Source organism: Equus asinus, chromosome X, assembly GCF_041296235.1.
Source record: "Equus asinus isolate D_3611 breed Donkey chromosome X, EquAss-T2T_v2, whole genome shotgun sequence".
NCBI classification, from domain to species: Eukaryota; Metazoa; Chordata; class Mammalia; order Perissodactyla; family Equidae; genus Equus; species Equus asinus.
In genome coordinates, this window is record NC_091820.1 from 140,726,411 (window position 1) to 140,744,708 (window position 18,298).

The 18,298-nt window shown below is 39.3% G+C and overlaps 1 protein-coding gene across 1 annotated transcript in view; it reads left to right on the forward strand.

Moving 5' to 3' along the window:
* The first annotated feature begins 4,214 nt into the window (after positions 1-4,214).
* The window catches only part of VAMP7 (vesicle associated membrane protein 7), a 43,941-nt gene continuing 29,857 nt past the window's right edge, over positions 4,215-18,298 (forward strand). The window contains exons 1-3 of the mRNA XM_014834716.3: positions 4,215-4,359; positions 11,366-11,520; positions 16,696-16,753. Coding sequence (XP_014690202.1) covers positions 11,375-11,520; positions 16,696-16,753 — 204 coding nt within the window. The 5' untranslated portion in view covers positions 4,215-4,359; positions 11,366-11,374. The remainder of the gene's footprint in view (positions 4,360-11,365; positions 11,521-16,695; positions 16,754-18,298) is intronic.

Below are 18,298 nucleotides of genomic sequence, written 5' to 3' on the forward strand. Positions count from 1 at the left end.
AACTTTCCTGTGTGTGTATAAAGTTAACAAAAATGCACTGAATGGCTCCTGCAATTAGAGAGAAAAATGGCTTGCCAGAATGCGAACATTCTATTACTGATAGCTTCACACAGATACTTGAGGTTTAAATTAAAACAGGTTTATAGTCTTTTTTTGCCCACCAGCACCATGGCCATGTGTAGCCATTAGACTGAGAAATAGTAAACTATCAAAAGTTGGATGCTGGAAACGCTTGGTACATTATGAGAAGCATTGTTCTATTGCAGATGTAAAGAAATGGCACGTTCTTGATATGATGATAAATTTCATTGCTATGTGGGATAGACACCACAGAAGTAATCCACAATTGCTTTGCCAAAGCTGGTGTTGGAACTACTGATGGCTCAGATGCACAGAGCAAGATACGTGATGACTCTGACTAGAATGAGCCACAAAGAAAAACAAGCTGTGCCATACTCAAACGTCAGTGATTTTGTAGATATTGATAACATGGTAGCTCCCTCTGCTGATTGTGAATTTCAAAGGAGAACAGGTGTTCTTGAGGTAGGTCTGTTTTGAGCATAGAAGAACAGGAAGAAAAGTTGCCCAAGTCCAAATATCCAGGAGAAAAGAAGCATAAACAGCACTGGTGAGTAGTGATAAATTGCAACAATATAAATGATTCTGATGCCAAAGCAACAGTCACTAGATTTGTTTGTGAACCACAAAATAACACATCAGGATTGAATTATGTTATGCAGAATGTAAAACCAGGGTCTCCCAGACATGACTAGAGCTCTGTATCTTATTTGTATATGTATCTGTATATCTTATCTGTATATGTATCTTATTTTAGCCCAATAGACATTTCTGGAGCATCTGGTACATGAGAGCTGGTTTGTAATCCAGGCTCCATCTCTTCTTAGCTTTGTAATCTTTGTCAAGACCAGAAGATTTCTCATGTGTACAATTAGGAGACTGGATTAGGTTATCGAAACCATTAGTTCTATAGTTCCAGGCTTGGTAGCTGCAGGAACTGAAATGTAAATTGAAACCTTTACTCTATAAACTCAAACTATCTAAAATCATGGATTATAAAGAAAGAGATTCCATTCTTCAGTAACTTCATATAATGGCAACAGAACTTCTGAATTTGAAAATTATAAAATTATAAAGCCACCTGTTTAAATGGTTCTGCATGCACTTTAGTGTACACACCCAGAAGCATTTTTCTTAAAAACTAACCAACATATTTTGAAAACTGTACATATTAATTTACTATCAGGATAGTGTACTGGCATGCTAAATAAAGCCAGGTAATTTTTAAAAAATCCATATATCAGATCACATCACTCCTCTTCTTGAACCTCTCTAATGATGTCCCATTATACTTAAAATAAAATCCATACTCTTTCTCTTGGCTTACACAGCCTTGCAAGAACCTCTGGCCAAAAGAATATAAGAGGGAACAGAACTCCAAGCAGAGAGAGGTGATGGAAAGATCATAAAGTAGGAAGGAGCTTGGCATATTTGAGGAGTAGAAAGAAGGTTGATGTGATCTCATCTCCTACCACTCTGCCCTCACTTCCACTACATCCAGTCACTCTGGCTTTCTTTCTGTTCTCTTATCTTCTTGTGGCTGCTTCCTTCTTGACATTCTGATTTCAGCTCAAATATTATCTCCTCAGAGAGACCTTCCCTGATTTCCCAATATAAAGGCTTGTGCTGGAGATACAAATTTTGGAGCACAGATGAGATTACTTTAGGAGAGAATATGGAGTGAGAAGAGGAGCTTTGATAGAGCCTTAAAATCTCTAAGTTGAGGCAACATTTAGGGCTCACAGAGCTATTAATTAACTCAAAACTGTCTGGCTCCAAAACTCATTCACTTTGTAAGCTACTATGATCTTTCAAAGAATAGGTTGAATAAAATGAAATTAATATTAATATGAAAAGTAAACCTTTGCAGATGGTGGATAAAGCTGAAAAAAGAAGAATATATGGGGCCGGCCCGGCAGCTCAGCGGTTAAGTGCACACGTTCCGCTTCTCCGCGGCTCGGGGTTCACCAGTTCGGATCCCGGGGGCAGACATGGCACCGCTTGGCAAAAGCCATGCTGTGGTAGGCGTCCCACGTATAAAGCAGAGGAAGATGGGCACGGCTGTTAGCTCAGGGCCAGTCTTCCTCAGCAAAAGGAGGAGGATTGGCAGTAGTTAGCTCAGGGCTAATCTTCCTCAAAGAAAAAAAAAAAAAAAAGCATATACTTTGCCGGAAAATGAAGTGGTGATATTTGAGATTGGTCCTGAAGAATAAACAAGATTTAGACAGGGGGTGCAGCATGTGCAGAGGCACTGAGGCATGAAAGAGCATGGTATTGAAGTGTTAACTCCATATAGGCAAGGCCATTGTCTGTCTTCTTCACTGCTATATCTCCAGCATCCAGAACAGGAATGGCTCATAGTAGACACTTACTACATATTTGTTGAAAGAATGGATGGATGGATAAATGAGTGAATTCCACCGTACAAGAGCAGGCTTGAACATAGGATGTGTTGGTGAGAGAAGCAGAAGAAGTAGGGAGAGGTCAGATCATGGAGGGCCTTGAATTCTCCGTTGAGAATCTTAGGCCTTTATCCTCTATATAATGGGAAGCCAGTGAGGGTTTTAAGTAGGATTTTGAAGTGATCAGATTTTGTTTTAGATAGAGCAATCTCAAGTGATGAGGAGTGTTGGGGGGGGTAGTAAAGAAGATACTATAGGTACAAAGACATTACTTCTGATTTCTAGTGCCCAGATCATTTTAGTCAGGATTCTCTAAATACACTTCAGTTTGCCTATAGCCCACCCAGAACTGCTAACAATAACTAAAGTATGGTATATCCTGCACATATTAGAGTAGAACCATGTGTCTAGTGCCTCATGACCAGTACTGTATTTTTGTAATGCTTGTAAAAATACTGAGGAATGGAGTGGGGGTAATGTGCACAAAATATCTCACCATTTCTTATTTTTCCTTGTCTCTTTCCAAATATAAACTAAAAAAAGTAAATGCTAGCTATCATTATATAAGATCTAATGAAGAATAACTAATGACAAACACAATGCTTGTTCAATGAACACTTATTGTCCTTGAATGCTTACTCTCTGCCTGGCACTACTGTTCGTTAATCATTGCAACAACCCTTGAAGATGGGTACTATTATTATCCTCATTTTAAAGATGAGAAAACTGAAGCTTGACAAGTGAGACATTTAAGACATAGAATTAATATGGCTTGCTGATTGTTTGGAAGTGAGTTTTGAGGGAGTGAAAACATTCAAAATGATACCCAGCATTCTGGTGTGGCCAACTGATTGCAAGGTTGTTCCATTCACTGAGATAGGATTAGAAGAGGAGGAGGAGCATGTTATGGGAGAGGGAAGAGTAGAAATGTATTAAATCAACTGAGGACTACTGTTAAGTTTTAGGTGCCTGAAAGAGATGCCCAGCTGTCATTAGATATTTCAGTCTGGCTTACAGGAGTCTTGTCTGGGCTTACTACATGTGGGAATCATCAGCATACAGATGACAACCAAAGCAATGGGAGGATTTTGGGGGGTGTGAGGTTGATAAAGGTGACTTTGGAATGTTTTAGATGAGAGAAACTTTGACAATCTTTAAATGCTGATAAAGAGCGAGTAAGCAGGGAGCCATTGACGAGTGAGGAGACAGAAGGGTTCACCAGTGGAGCTAGCCTCTGAGTTGGCAAGAAGGAACAGGGAGGTAAAGCGGCCAGGGGAACTTAGATCAAAAGAAAGTAGTTGTTTATTATTATTATTATTGCAAAAGAATGGGAGAAAGGCTTGCTGAGGGGTCCAAGGAGGTTAGAAAATTTCGCGGTGAAAGTAGAGGGAGTTCCTGTCAGATGAATTCTATTTTGTCTGTGAAGTAGCAGACGACGTTACCGGCTGAGGCTAAGGGGGGATATGACGAGGCAAGCTCGGCTTTTCATTTATCCCGTTGACTCAGTGCTGGTGGACTCTTTGTGGCTCTGCATCCTCTCGTTTTCCCGGAGGAACAGCGCTTGACTTGACTTACGACAAAAGTTGTTGACCCAACGTGTGACAGATTCGGCAATACGCCAGTCGGAACTACCACTCCCGGAATGCAGTGCGGCTCCTGGGAAGTGCGGGGGCTGGGAACGCAGCAGTCCCCGCCCCGCCACATGCTCCTATTGGAGGAGCGCTCCCATTCCCAGGAGGCCGCGCGTGGGCGGGGCGCTTTACACGGAAGCCAGCGGCGTCCGGTTCCATCCTCCTCTGGGAGCGGGCAGTAGGCGAACCAGTCTTGACCCGCGCCGCTCCATCCCGAGCCCGCGCACTCTCAGAGGGTATCTAGACAGGTAAATAGAGCGGGGCGAACTTGGCGGAAGGCGGGGAGGCGACGCTGGGGGGAGGGCGGAGGTGTCGACGGGAAGGTGCTGGGGTGGAGCGAGGAGGCAGTAAAAGGGTGATTTGGGCTTCTCTGGTGTCGACAGTTGGAATTGTCGGGCAGGTCTAGTTTTGGCGAAGTGCATTTTATGCCCCTGAGAGGGCCTCGAGTTAGAGTGTCAGAATGCGTCACTTAAGTTGTTGCGTGAGGGGAAAAATATTAACTTTCCGTCTGTTCGCATTCTGCAGGACCTTTCTGTAGCATTTGAATCTCTTGAGATTTTCTGAGTCTTCTGAAAACTCCTCCTTATGCCCTGGTTTCGATGACGTCACTTTCTTCTTCACCTCCTACTTTTGAGCTCCTCGGTGGGTTTCTAACCCTCTGTGTGCCCTTCTTCTACCAGCCAGTGTTAACATTCGTCTTCTTCCTCACTTCGGATAGGAGCTCTATATCTCTGCCCAGTCCTATTTCCTCAGCGTCAGACATGTATGTTGTTGTTGTTGTTATTATTAGCCAGTATTTAACAAACTGACTGTGTACTAGACTCTTTGGTAAATACTTTATATCTCCCTCTCTTATAACCCCCACAATCAATCAGTTATCAAGTCCTTTAATTACTGTCTTATTAATTGCTGTCAACTACCTGTACCTCCATTGTCCCACGCTTGATCCCAGAGGATACTGTCATGTTTGGGACATTCTTTCCCTTTGAATAGTTGTGGCTGAAAGCAGACTCACTCATATGTTTAACAGATATTTACTGAACAGTTAATTTATGCTAGACACTCTTCTAAGTGCAAGGGATATAGCTGGAAACAAGACATAGGAGATCACTACTCTCAGTAGCTTACATGGTTGTATATGTGTGTGGGCAAACAGGAATAATCAAGATGATAGTGTATCGTGGTGGTGGTTACTGCAAAACAGAACAGGTGATTGACTTGACAGGGTAGGCTCCTATCCTGAGAAAGTCAGAGGGATTGGGTTGGGTCTCAGAGGGTTATATCAATGTTAGTTCTGTCTTCTTCAAGGTTATTACATCAGAATTGGTGAGTTATCAGTCCTTGGCTTATTTCCTCCTAAGACCCAGACAGAAGAGTTGGGGATTGGATTTCTTTCAGCCCAACCGCTTTATCTTACTTAGGGAGATAGTTTGGTAATCAAAATATTCTTCTTACCAGGCCCTACTAAATGTAAAGTTATCTGTCATTTATAGTGTATTTGAAACCAAAACATGCTCAGTGTTCGTTCCTTTATTCAACACATATTTGAGGGACTGTTATATGATAGGCACTGTACTGGGCATTGGAAACCTAGTGAGGATAAAATGGACACTTTGACACCTTTTCCAAGGAGAAATAATTGTAACAGCATGCTGAGGAAATTCCTAATACATAGGCTGACACCTGCGTTCTTTTTTCTTCATCCAAAGTGAGATAATCACAAAACTTTAAGAAATCTCCTCAATAATTGTGTACATTCTTAGGTTATTCACTCATTACACTTATTGAATTTATTTGTTTATGTCTGTCCTCCCCATTGTGCTATGGCTCCCTTGAGTATAGAGGTCCTTTCTTAGTGGTCTTTATACCTCCAGTGTCTACTACATTGGCTGCCAATAGTAAACCCTCAGAACATATGTGTTGAACTGAAATAGGAAAACTATTTGATCCAATCCAAATTACTTAATTTATAGAAGGGCTTCTTTATATAAAGCCGTTAGATTTATCCCTAAACCTTCTCATTCTCTAAATGTGAATCATTTCATGTCGTCAAGCTAGTTTATTTACCTTCCCTAGCTTGTTCTTACTTCTATGCCGTCTCATATTCTATAGCACCTTCTTAAAATGAATTCTTCTCTCTTTTCTGAGCACCTTCCATGCCACCCCCCCATTTAATTTAATGGCCCAATTTAATAGTATGCCCCATGATACAAAGGTGGAAAAAGTTTAATTTCCCTTGTGTATTTCCTATTAAACATTCTGCTAATGAACTGTTGCAAGGATTTACATAATACATCCCCTTTCAGTAATATAAATAATGATACAAAATGCTTTCTTTTTAATTTTGCATTGACTATTACTATGTGATATGTGACGAGTTAATTCTTCCACTTCTTTTTTCTATTTGAACAGTTGTACAACCTTTATTCATACAACACATTATGATTTTATTTGGTTTCCACTTGATACAAACACATCTTTGAGTATTATTTTCTCCTTAGCCTGAGATAATTTGTGTGTTAGTTATTCTGCCACACTGTCATTTTCAGAATGTCAGATAAAAGTCTCAATTCTTAAAAGTTTTTTTCCGTGTAGATTTCTTTCAATTGTAAATCGTTACTGCAAAGATAAATTTTGTCTTTATAACTGATTTAAAAATCACAATAGGAATACAAGAGTGCTTGAGTCATGATTGTTATTATGATTTTAGGATGTGTCAATCTAAGAGCATCCAGACATGCTTCCAAGACATTAAAAATTAGCACTGTCATTTTAGGGAATTTCTTGGCACCTATGCCTTCATAATGCAAATACAGCACTGAATTGTGTATCATTGCTCATTTATAAGTTATACATGATATTCCAGAATATTCATATACATTTTTTAATGTTATCAAAATTAAAATACAGAATTAAAAATTTCTTAAAACACAGGGGCTTGAGTGTGAGAACACTGACTTGACCATTTTCCCTACTTCATTCCCTGAAACTGTCTTCAACCTCCACTTGATGATGCCTCCACTGAGGAGGAGCGTTTGCATCGTTGCTGTGCTATTTTGTTAGCAGTTTCTTTTAATACAGGGAATCCCTTACTTACAAATGGATATATTCCAAAAGTTCCTTTGTAAGATTATTGTTTGAAACTGGATACATTTTCCTCTATAAATAATGCTATTCATGACATTTTGGTTGTTAGGCCAACCAGTAGCATCTTACTTAACCTTTAATTTAATGGACCTAAAAAGACCTTTACTACAATTTATAATAATTCCTCTATAAAAACTACATCCAGAATTCTCACTTGGATTCCCTCATAGCATATCTTTTTTTTGAATCACAACAACTGGAACAAAAATGTCCTTTCCTTAAAACCTTTCTAGGGAGTAGAAACAGGCCTTTCTAACTCCAAGCTGTTGGAGGTTGCCCTTTTGGCCCATCACTTGAAGGACATGCCTCTAATATGAGTAAGGAAAGAGATAGGATAGAGGTTTTGGAGAGGAGGGGGAGGCAGGTTGGGGTGATGTGAATATGTGGAGAGGGGAGGGTAGGAGTGATTTGGGAGGAACAGTGTTTCTAAGATGAGGGTTTGTTATGTCCTCAAGAAAGATATGTTGAATCCTGACCCCTGGTGCCTATAAGTGTGATGCTATTTAGAAATAGGGTCTTTGCAGATGTAATTAAGATGTAAGTTAAAATGAAGTCATGCTGGAGTAGGTGTCCTTATAAGAAGAGAAGAGACACAGAGAATGCCAAATGAAGATATGGACACAAATGGAGAATACCATGTGACATGGAGGCAGAGATTGAAGTGCTGTAGCTGCAAGCCAAGGAATGCCAAGGGTTGCTAGCAAACCACCAGAAGTAGGAAGAGACAAGGAAGCATTCTCCCCTGCAGATTTCAGAGGGAGCATGGCTCTGCCAACATCTTGATTTCGGGCTTCTGGCCTCCAGTACTATGAGACAATAAATTTCTGTTGTTTTAAGCCTTGCAGCTTTTGGTACTTTGTCACAGAAAACTCATGTAGGATTCTTAGCAGGTATGAAGTAGAACTGGGATGTTGGCTCTGGGACCAAGCAAGGAGTGAATAAGAGAACAGGGAGGAGCAGTGTTGAGACAGGGCTTTCCTTTACATCAGTTATCTTTTTTTTTTCTTCTCTTCTCTCTGGCTTATCTTTTCATTCTTTTTCTTCTTGAATATTATATTTATATAGCACTTTATGGTTTATTAGACATTCACATACTGTTAATAATTAGCAGAGTCAGGTTTTCTGACTTCTAATGTAGTGTTCTTTCTGCCACAGTTGTTTTTATTATCCTAATACTCATTAATACATTACAGATTCTATTGCAAGAGAGTTATGGTGGGGGCAGGTGAGACTTGATTATAAGTGGGATTTTTAACAGTATAGGAGAGAATAAGAAATTCCTGTTAGTGACATCTGAGAGGAATGCAAAGTTTCTGTTGCTATGTACCTGATATTTAACAGTCAGAAATTTTTAAATAGGGGACTGCTTTCATTGAACAAAACCCTGCTTCCCTATAACTTATATCCATTGTTCCTAGTTATATTGCGAATAATGTACTCCCTTTTCCAGGTGACTATACTTTATATAAACTTGAAGACTCCTGTCATGATCCTTCTACGTCTTCTCTTTTTCATATTAAATATTTCTAATTCCTCTAGCTATTCTTCAAATGATACAATCTCCAGATCTCTACCCATACTATTGCCCTTCTGTCCAGTCTTGAAATACTCTACTGAGAATTGAACTCAGTATTCCACATATGTTCTAATCAGCACAGAGTATAATGGCGATAGTACTTAAAGAGATCAAGGTACCCTGTTTCTTTATGTAATTTAAGATTATGTGAGCATTTTAAGCAATTACTTTATGTCAGTTCATGATGAACTTATGGTCCAATAAGACACTAGATCTTTTCGTATTGTTGCCAAACTCAGTTTTCTTCTTGAAGCCGCTAAGGGACTGAGGCTGCTACTTTTTCATCTCTCTGTCTCAGGGACCATATGATTTCTCTTCTCTGTTTCTTTGTGTTTTTGTTCCACTCTACTGCATGTCTCTTTGACCCTAACAATGACCTACTTCATTATAAAATTTCAGTGACTGTTTTACAGTCTTCATACTATGCATCAGTAAACACAGCTAGGAGCTGACACTTGTTCCTTCTTGAGGCTTTCTTTCCTTTTGGCTTCCAGGCCACCACACTCTTCTGGCTTTCCTCTCACTTTCCTAATTGGTCCTCCTCAGTCTTCTTTGTAGGTCCCTATTCATTTGCCTTTCCTTTGACTGTTTGTTTTGCCTTGAGTTTTTCTCTCAACTGTGGTTGTGCCTTTCTTTTTTTTCTGTATGCAGTATGTCTTCAGCAAATAAATCATGTTTAAAATGGCAGGCCTGCACGAACTCATGTAGGGATAAGAGCACAGAACCAATTTCCATGGAAAGTCAACATTTAGAGGTCAGCTAGAGGAGGACTCCGCAAGAAGACAGAGGAGCCAGACATGTAGGAGTGTTTCAAGAAGGAGGGTTAGTCACCAGTGTTGACTGTTCTTGAGATGTCAAGTAAGGTGAGAATAGAGAAGTGACCACTGAATTTTGCAATAGAGGCTGTTGGTAAGCATGGTTTTGTGGAGTCTTGAGGGCAAAAGCTACATTATAGTAAGTTGAAGAGTTAAAAGGAGGTAGATAAGCAGAGATAGTGTGTAGATGATGATTTTAAGAAATGGAGCAGTACTCAGAGCGTGTTACAGAGTCAGTCAGTCAGTTGAGGCTTTTAGGATCAAGGGATATAATGTATGAGAAAGTGATTTGGAAATTTAACTTGCTAAATGTGTATAGGGAGAAATCCAGAAAGAAGATGACTGAGGACACAATCTTGGGGAATACCCTCATTTAGAGAATGGAATGAAGAAGAGACCCTGAGAGTTCAGCCTAAGAGACAGATGAGCGCTGCTTCTGCTCTGTGTGCTGTCCTTTAGTGCTGCAATTCCAAGAAGGAATCAGGCAATTCCCTGACCTCAAGCACTTGATAGTCTGTTACTATGTTTCACAAAATATGGTTGCGGTAATCACCTGCATCCAGACAGGCTTGTCTTAAATACGTATTCCAGAGCCCCACCTCGGGCCTACTGAATCAGAATTTCAAGGGATGATACCAAAAATTTGAATTTTTAACAAGTGACTCTAACTCTGCCACCTAAGATGACTCATTCACACTGCAGTTTGAGAACCACTGGCCTACTGGATGAAACTGAACATGTTGACAAATAACATTAGGTCGAAGAGTTAGTTGAAGAATAGGAAGGCATTTGTTCATCTCTTTTTATAAGTTTATGACATTAGATAAGAGAAACTGGGCTGTTCTGTGGTAAAAAATAGTGCAAATTCATAAACATGAGAAAAATAATCTTAAAGCCATGCTGTATTGTTGAAATGTTTTGTATGAAGGATCTCACCATAATTTATAGAACCATTCCTCTCTTGTGGAAGGTTTTTGTTATTTTCACTTTGTTTCTATTATGGAGAATACCTTTGTAGTAGAGGTAGTATATAGTATAGGGATAAGATTGTGGGTTCTAGAACCATGCTGCCTGGGTTTAAATCCCAACGCATCACTTACCAGCTCTGTAATTTTGCGCAAATTATTTACGTCATCTATAGTTTCCTCATTTCAATATAAGTGTCATAATAGTGTGTATTTCTATTGATGTAATAAGGATTAAATGAGTTAATAATTGTAAAGTGCTTAAAATGGTTCCTGGCACATAGTGAGCACTTAATAAGTATGGACTGTTGTTATTCTTAATAGGTATCTTTGTGAATCTAGACTCTAACTTCTGTTGAACTATTTCCCTAGGATAAATTTTCAGGGTGGGATTTCTGCTTTAAAGAATGAAGACATTTTTGTGTCCATTTGCATCTATCTAGGGTCATTGCTTTTCAAGGAGTGATATCAGTTTGTGCTGTATAATTTGTAAATGCAACCTATCTATCAATGTAATGTATATCTGTGTGTGTATCACATATACATTACATTACATATATGTATGCATATCAGTGTTTAGGTTGTAAGCTTGTACAAGACTGTGCCCTTCTTCTTAAATCTGTTATGTTTGTTATAGCACCTTGGTTAATAATGTCTCCACATAGATGTTGATAAGTGATAGTAAGTTACTTTTGAAGGATCATGTCAAAGAAACATTCTAAGTCTTGTGTGTCTTTTTTCCTTTTGATAGATTGAAGCCATGGCCATTCTTTTTGCTGTTGTTGCCAGGGGAACCACTATCCTTGCCAAACATGCTTGGTGTGGAGGAAACTTCCTGGAGGTGACAGAGCAGATTCTGGCTAAGATACCTTCTGAAAATAACAAACTAACGTACTCACACGGCAAGTGAGTTCTGCTCTGCATGGGTAGAGGGGGAAAAAGTTAATTGTTATTATAGTGAGAATAGTAGAAAACTAGCTTCTTGGTAGATAATTTGAATAAGCTGACAGAACAGTAACCTTTACTAGCTTAGAGATGTCTGGTTCTATTCATTACAAATTTAACTTGAAATTAGTTTATTCTGTCATTAAAGTGATAATAATATTTTAAAGAAAGATATGGAAGTGTTAGATGTAAAAATGACTGCTATAGAGCTCCAGGATATGTGAAATGATACAAATATGATAAATGATATTACTTTGTTCATTCTTTCAGTAAATATTTACTGAGCACTTGGACTATTGCTTGGTGCTGGAGATAGAACAAGAAATTATACAGTGTTTGCCCTCATAGAGGTGATAGTTTAATGAAGGAGACGGTCAAATCCATAGATAATTATGGTAGAGGGTGGGAGGTAGTGGATAAGGGGATGGCATTCCAGGTAGAAGGAACAGCTGGAAGATAAGTATGAAGGCATGGAATCATAGGACATGTTTAGGGAACTGCAGATGGTTCTCTGACTGGTGCCCAGCATGGTGAAAATAAAGCTAAAGAGATGGGTAGAAGAGAAGTCATGGAGAGCCTCATAGGCCATGTTAAGAGATTGGACTTTACCCTGTGGGCACTGGGAAAGCATTGAAGGTTTTCAGCCGGGATGTGACATGATCAGGTTTTGCTTTAGAAAGATCACTCTGGTGGCTGGTTGGAGAATGGATTGGAGAGGGCATAGATGGGAAATCTTAGTAATCAGATAAAAAGTGCGTCAACCTTTCTCATCAATACTTAGAAAAACTTTTGTTGCTTAGCCCATCCTAATTTCCTTAGTTCTTATCTCAGAAGGAGGTCCTTATTGCCTTCCAGGGCTAACTCCTTGTATAATTTAGGATCTAGTCGTAGCTACTCTAAGAGAGACCCCAAAACACGGTGTTAACTTAAATGAGCCAGCCTAGAGATGAGTACTTCCGAACTGGTGGGATGGCTCTGCCATTTTCAGGTAGTGCCTTCCAACTCTGGCCAAGTCAGCTCCTTCAGTTCTTGTTATCTCCCTGTGCTTGCCCAGTATTTTTAAAGGCAAAGCCCAGATGGGGCCAGGCATTTATTGTTCAGAGGCTTCTGCTTACATTTTACTGTTCACTGTGTAGTTATGTAGGTAACCTAGCTGGAAGGGAGGCCAGGATTTGTCATTTCTAGCTGTGCAGCCCTGTGCTGATGTAAAACTCTGTTACTCTGGAAGAAGTTACAGGATATCAGGAGACAACTTTCAATCTTCAATCTACTCTTCCGGGTCACCCAAATATCTGGGTGTACTCTTCTTCCCATAGAACATGCCTCCTGTCTGCAGGAGGTGGCCCCAAAGACTTATCTGGTCACTGTTTCCAGCTCCAAATCTGGAGAATCTGGTTGATATACTGTCCTCTCCATCAGGCCCAGTGGTGGCTCCTGTGGCCCATTGACTGTAAACTAAAAGAAAGTCGTATGTTCCTCCTGATCCCCCAGCCCAGCCCAATAGACAATGGTGGAATAAGAACAACATCACCACAGTGGAAGTTACAAACTCCCATTTAGAAAAGGGAAGCACGAGAAACACATAGAAGTCACTGCTTCCTAGCAATGCTCAAATAACTACTTCACAGCACTTTCAAAGACTCCCTGTTCTGAGCTGGGAGTGGTTAGTGGTTCTGCTTTATTAGAGGAACTCCCTTATTTTTTCTCTCTGACTCCTGGCTTTGTTCTCTGGGAGTCTTTTTCTGGTGGATTATCCTCTCTGGCCACATCCAAAATGGGTGTTAGAGAGTGTGTGTCATCTTAGGGAACTGTACAGTTGTTGTTCTGCTGCTTACCAGTGTAGTTTAGGGGCCTAGAAGTTGACTTAGGGGTTAAATAATCCCAGCTTCTTGTGAGTATGGCTTTATAGTTTCTTCAAAAGTTTATTAGGCTTACAATCTGTGTGTTTCTAGTCAGTTCCCAGGAAAATGCCCGGAGAAAGCACCCGCAGTCCTTTTAGAGGTAAGACCAGGAAGTAGGATATATACCTTCCACTCCCATTTTATCAGCCAGAACTAAGTCACATAGCCATATCTAACTACAAGGGAAGCTAGACTATGGAATCCAATAAAAATGTTGTTACAGTACAAGAAGGCGATATTATCCATCTGCTGTTCCTCCACCTGCATCCTGATCCAGTCCTGCCCTGTATCCTCTGGAGTGAGGCTCCATCACTGAGTTGTTTTGTTCTTTTAACTTGCTGCCTTGGTTACTTTCCTATAATCATGTTCCATCATCCCAGTCAAAAATATCTTTCACTACTGTATACCAAAAGAAAAAAGTCCGTTTTACTGTATCACAGTTATTTCCCCCCTAAAATCTGATCTTCCTCTTGCTGTTCCTTTCCTCTTTAACAATATCACCAGCCATCTGGTTGGCTAAAACTAAAACTTCAGAATCATATTTGACTTCTTCAACAAATCCTTGCCATTCTCCTACAAGAGGTTTTTCAATCCAGTCCTCCTCTATTGCCACTTGTCATAGTGTTAGTTCAGCCCTTCATTATTTCTCATTTCTAATAGCCTCCTTTTAACTGGTTATTCTCTTTCTAGTTACTCCCTCCTTAAATCTGCATTTCACATTCCTGTGCTTGTACTTTCTTTCTTAAAACCCATTGCTTTTAGAATAAAGCCCAAACTCTGCCTTCACAATTTTGTTCTTTTCTGACCTTTCTATCCTTATCTCTGTAGGACTCCTTGCCATTTCCTGACTTAGCTGTGTTATTTCAAGCTTTGGCATATTTTTTTCATGCTTTTGCTTGCATCTTGTAATGTCCTTCCCCTCGTAGGCCCCCTGGTAAACTTTTGCTCTTTTTACAGGTCCCAAATGAAATACTTTCTTAATCACTACTTCAATCCTTCTAAAAGGGCAATTCTGATCATGTCCCTTCCTTAGGAAGGTACTCTTTGCCCTCAGGGTAAATTTCCTTAACATGACTTGGAAGATTCTTCAAGATCTGCCCCTGCTCCTTTCTCTGGCCTCATCTCACTACTTTAGCCCTCAGTTTTGTTCTCCAGCCATACTTAGCTATTTGCATTTCAATGCTGGGTTCTTTCTCTCTTCCTAACATTTGCAATAGCTATTACCTTTTACTGGAATATGTTTATCTTACTTACTTTTTAAAAATCTGACTTTGTCTCCCTGAGCTTAGATGTGTCCTCTTTAGAAACCCCTGAGCTCCTAGACTGGGCCAGGTGCCCCCCTTTTTGTGTGTCGCCATAGCATTCTGTGTTTATTCATATTGTAGCACTTATCACACTGTATTATAATTGCAATCTTTAGTTTTTGTCTCTGTTCGCTGACTTTAGGCTCCCTGATGACAAGGACCCTACCTTGTTACATTTTGTGGTCTTTGCACCAAGTTACTTCCAAGTGTGGTTTAGGAGAAACAGATTTTCTGGGAAAAATGATGACTTCCATTTTGGACATGTTTTGTTTAAGTTGCTATGGTACGTCCAGTTGGATATGTCTAGTAGTCAGTAGTGTATGCATCCCTGGAGCTCAGGAGATAGGTCAGATCTAGATTTGGAAATCATTATTGTAATTGCAGTAGCTGAAAACAAACATCAACAACAAAACATGAGAGTGGATGCCGCCCTCCAAGGAGTGTGTGTGAGAAAAGCAGGGGGTTGCAGATGCTGCAAAACATCAAGAGAGAGAAAGAGACTACTACACAAACCTGGCAAGCCTGGTGTCAAGAAATCTAGTGGAGAGAAAACACTTTCCAGAAGAAGAAAGTGGTCAACACTGTCAAATGCCTCAGAGAGAGCCACTGGATATGGCAGTGTGGAAGTCATTGGTACAATTGATGTGAACAGTTTGAGAGAAGTGGAGAAAGATATTTTGCCTGAGTTCCCTTACCTCCTTGTAATTCATATTAACCCTCTATGTAAACATTAATAATATAATTCAACAGGTACTCCTGTCTGTCCACTTGCCCAAGGTAGAAATCTGGGAGACAAAATTAAGTTATCCCTCTGCCTCACTCCAATAGCCAGTAATCAAGTTCTGTTCTCCCATTTCTTGTCTTTTCCTTCTTCTTCATTGCCCGTAGTATTTTAGTTTATTTCCCTCATCATTTCTTACCTGCGGTACTGCTCCTTTCAGTCATTTCTCCACACTCTAGCCAAAGCATTTTTTAATATGGCAAATCTGGTCACACTCTCCCCCGGCTAAAACCCTTTGATGCTTGTTCATTGTTCTTAGGATAATACATAGTGAGGGTTTAAAGTCTTGTATAACCTAGCATTTGCTTGCTTCTCTAGCCTCATCTGTACAGGCAATTTATTTTTTTCCTTACATTCTATACTCTAGTCATGTGAACTAATTTTACTTTCCTAAACCCATTACATGCTTTTTTATCTCCAGGCCCTTATGCTTGTTGGTATCTCACTCTGGAACACTCTTCACTCACTCTTTGTCTTGCCATCTCTTATTCATTCTTCAGGTCTAAGCTCAAATATCACTTGCTCCAGGATGTCTTTCCTGTTAGCCTTCACCAAACTCTTAGGTGCCTCGTCTGTCTCCAGAACACCATTTACTACTTTTAACTCCTCACCATCTTACTTACCATGCTCCTCTGTAATTCCCGGTACTGTGATCTCTGTGAAGGCAACGATTGATGGTTTTGCTTATTTGTATCCTCAGCACTCAACCCAGTAACTGGCTCAAAGTAGATACTAAACAGATGTTATTTTTGAGTATTTGGTAGAAAAATTGCTTTGAGATCTTAAGAGAGAAGGTAAGGAACACCATATGGCCTGTTGGAGGTTAATCTTAATTCCATGTCCCTCCTAAGATGTCATCTCTTGTTCAGGCCTTAAGAGTCCAATTGTGCTTCTGCAGTTATCATTTTAATGAGTAATGTTCATACCATTGCGCTATGTATCTGGGGTAGAGACTTTCTTTTAATTTCTTAGTTGTTGTTATCAGTTTGACTTGAGAGAAACAGGTATATATGGGAGGGGGAGAGGGAGAATAGACAGTACCTGCAAATAATATAGTCACATTGGTAGCACTAAATTTGCTTATACAAAGATAGATGTGAAAAAGATATTGCTCATAACCACAGTAAGTTTTATATCTTTTATTCTACAGTTATTTGTTTCATTACATCTGCCAAGACAGGATTGTGTATCTTTGTATCACTGATGATGTAAGTAACTTGAAGATGTGTTGCTATTTAACTATGTGTACTATTAATAGAGTCAGTTCTTTATTATCTATATCTATGGTGGGTAAAGGTAATGCAAATATAACTGTCGATAGCTGGAAATTTTTTGTGTGCTTTTCATTTATCATATAGAGCAGCAAATGCCAAGAAAAGTTGATATCTGGATATATGCAAATCAGCTTGGTTTTGATAGAGTTTTAGTGTAACCTCTCGCAACTTCTGCATTTATCCTATTGTTTAGTGAGAATTGGTGTTTATAATTATGACCTGTTGGTATCAGATCCTATCAGAATTTATTTATCTGAACTATTGAATAGATTATTTTATCCCTCTAATTAATAGTGAATTTTTTAATGTATGTGGGCTTTGGGACAACAAAATCACAATACATTATGATCGTATTTGTAAACCTGAATTCACATTGGCAGGTTGTTTTTCAAGTATTCGTAGGTTCTAGACCCAAAATACTCAATAACTTAGCCATGTCATCACGGTCCTTTCTCTCCTCTGCTATCCTTAGTGTCAGCTTCTTCCTAGACACATTCCCCGTATGGTTGCATGGAGCCATGTGCTTATTTATTCATGTCCAGAGAAGAGGGTCTGTGTCGTCTTGAGTTTCTTCTTGTAGGAATAAGGAAACTTTTCCCAGAAGCACACCTTCCCCTCCCCCTCCATTCAAAGTGGATTTCCTGTCATGTCTTATTGGCTAGCACTAGAGTTACATATTTATTTCTAAATCAGTCACTGATAAGAGGCATGGAATTGACATGATTGCCATAGCTCAGGGTTGTTAACCTTTATTGTGTTGCAGACCCCTTTAACACTCATGGATCCCTCCTGGAATGTTTTTAAATGTATGAAGTAAAACACATGATTATAAATGAAACCAATTATATTAAAATACAGTATTCAAAGTATTTTAAAAGTTGATACAGTAATGTATATGCTTCTTTATGAATTCATTGAATAACAAGATCTAGTAATAGGTCTAATAACTAATAATAATAATTTTGAAGTGGTGATGTGTATAAATGATATTTTGAGATGTCTGTAACTGATGGTAGATGAAAGAAAGATTTCTATTGGTGACAAAGTCACAGGTACTGTTTAATACTACTCTGGTTTGTTACCTACATTCACAGTTGAAATTTAGGTTGAAGATTAGTGAAAATAACGGTGCAATGTTTTTTCTTTCCAAGTACATTGGCTCCTTGAATTTGGACCATTGACTGCAGTTTGAGAACCCTTGGCTTAGACTAATCATCTTGGGTGAAATGGAGATGAGTGCCAATGACAATGATCATCACAATGACTTTTATCTCTGTTTTCACAGTATTTTCTAAAATTATTTTAAAAATCCAGCTATATCTTAAATGACTGATGTGAAAGAGCTTGGAGTAGATGAGAAATATCACTAGATTTGGGATGATCAGAGTTGAATCTTATATTGCTTGACTTATAATATGACACACACACACTTTTTGACTGGCTGAGACTAGAGAAGAGTTTATCGCTTGATCTTTTCAG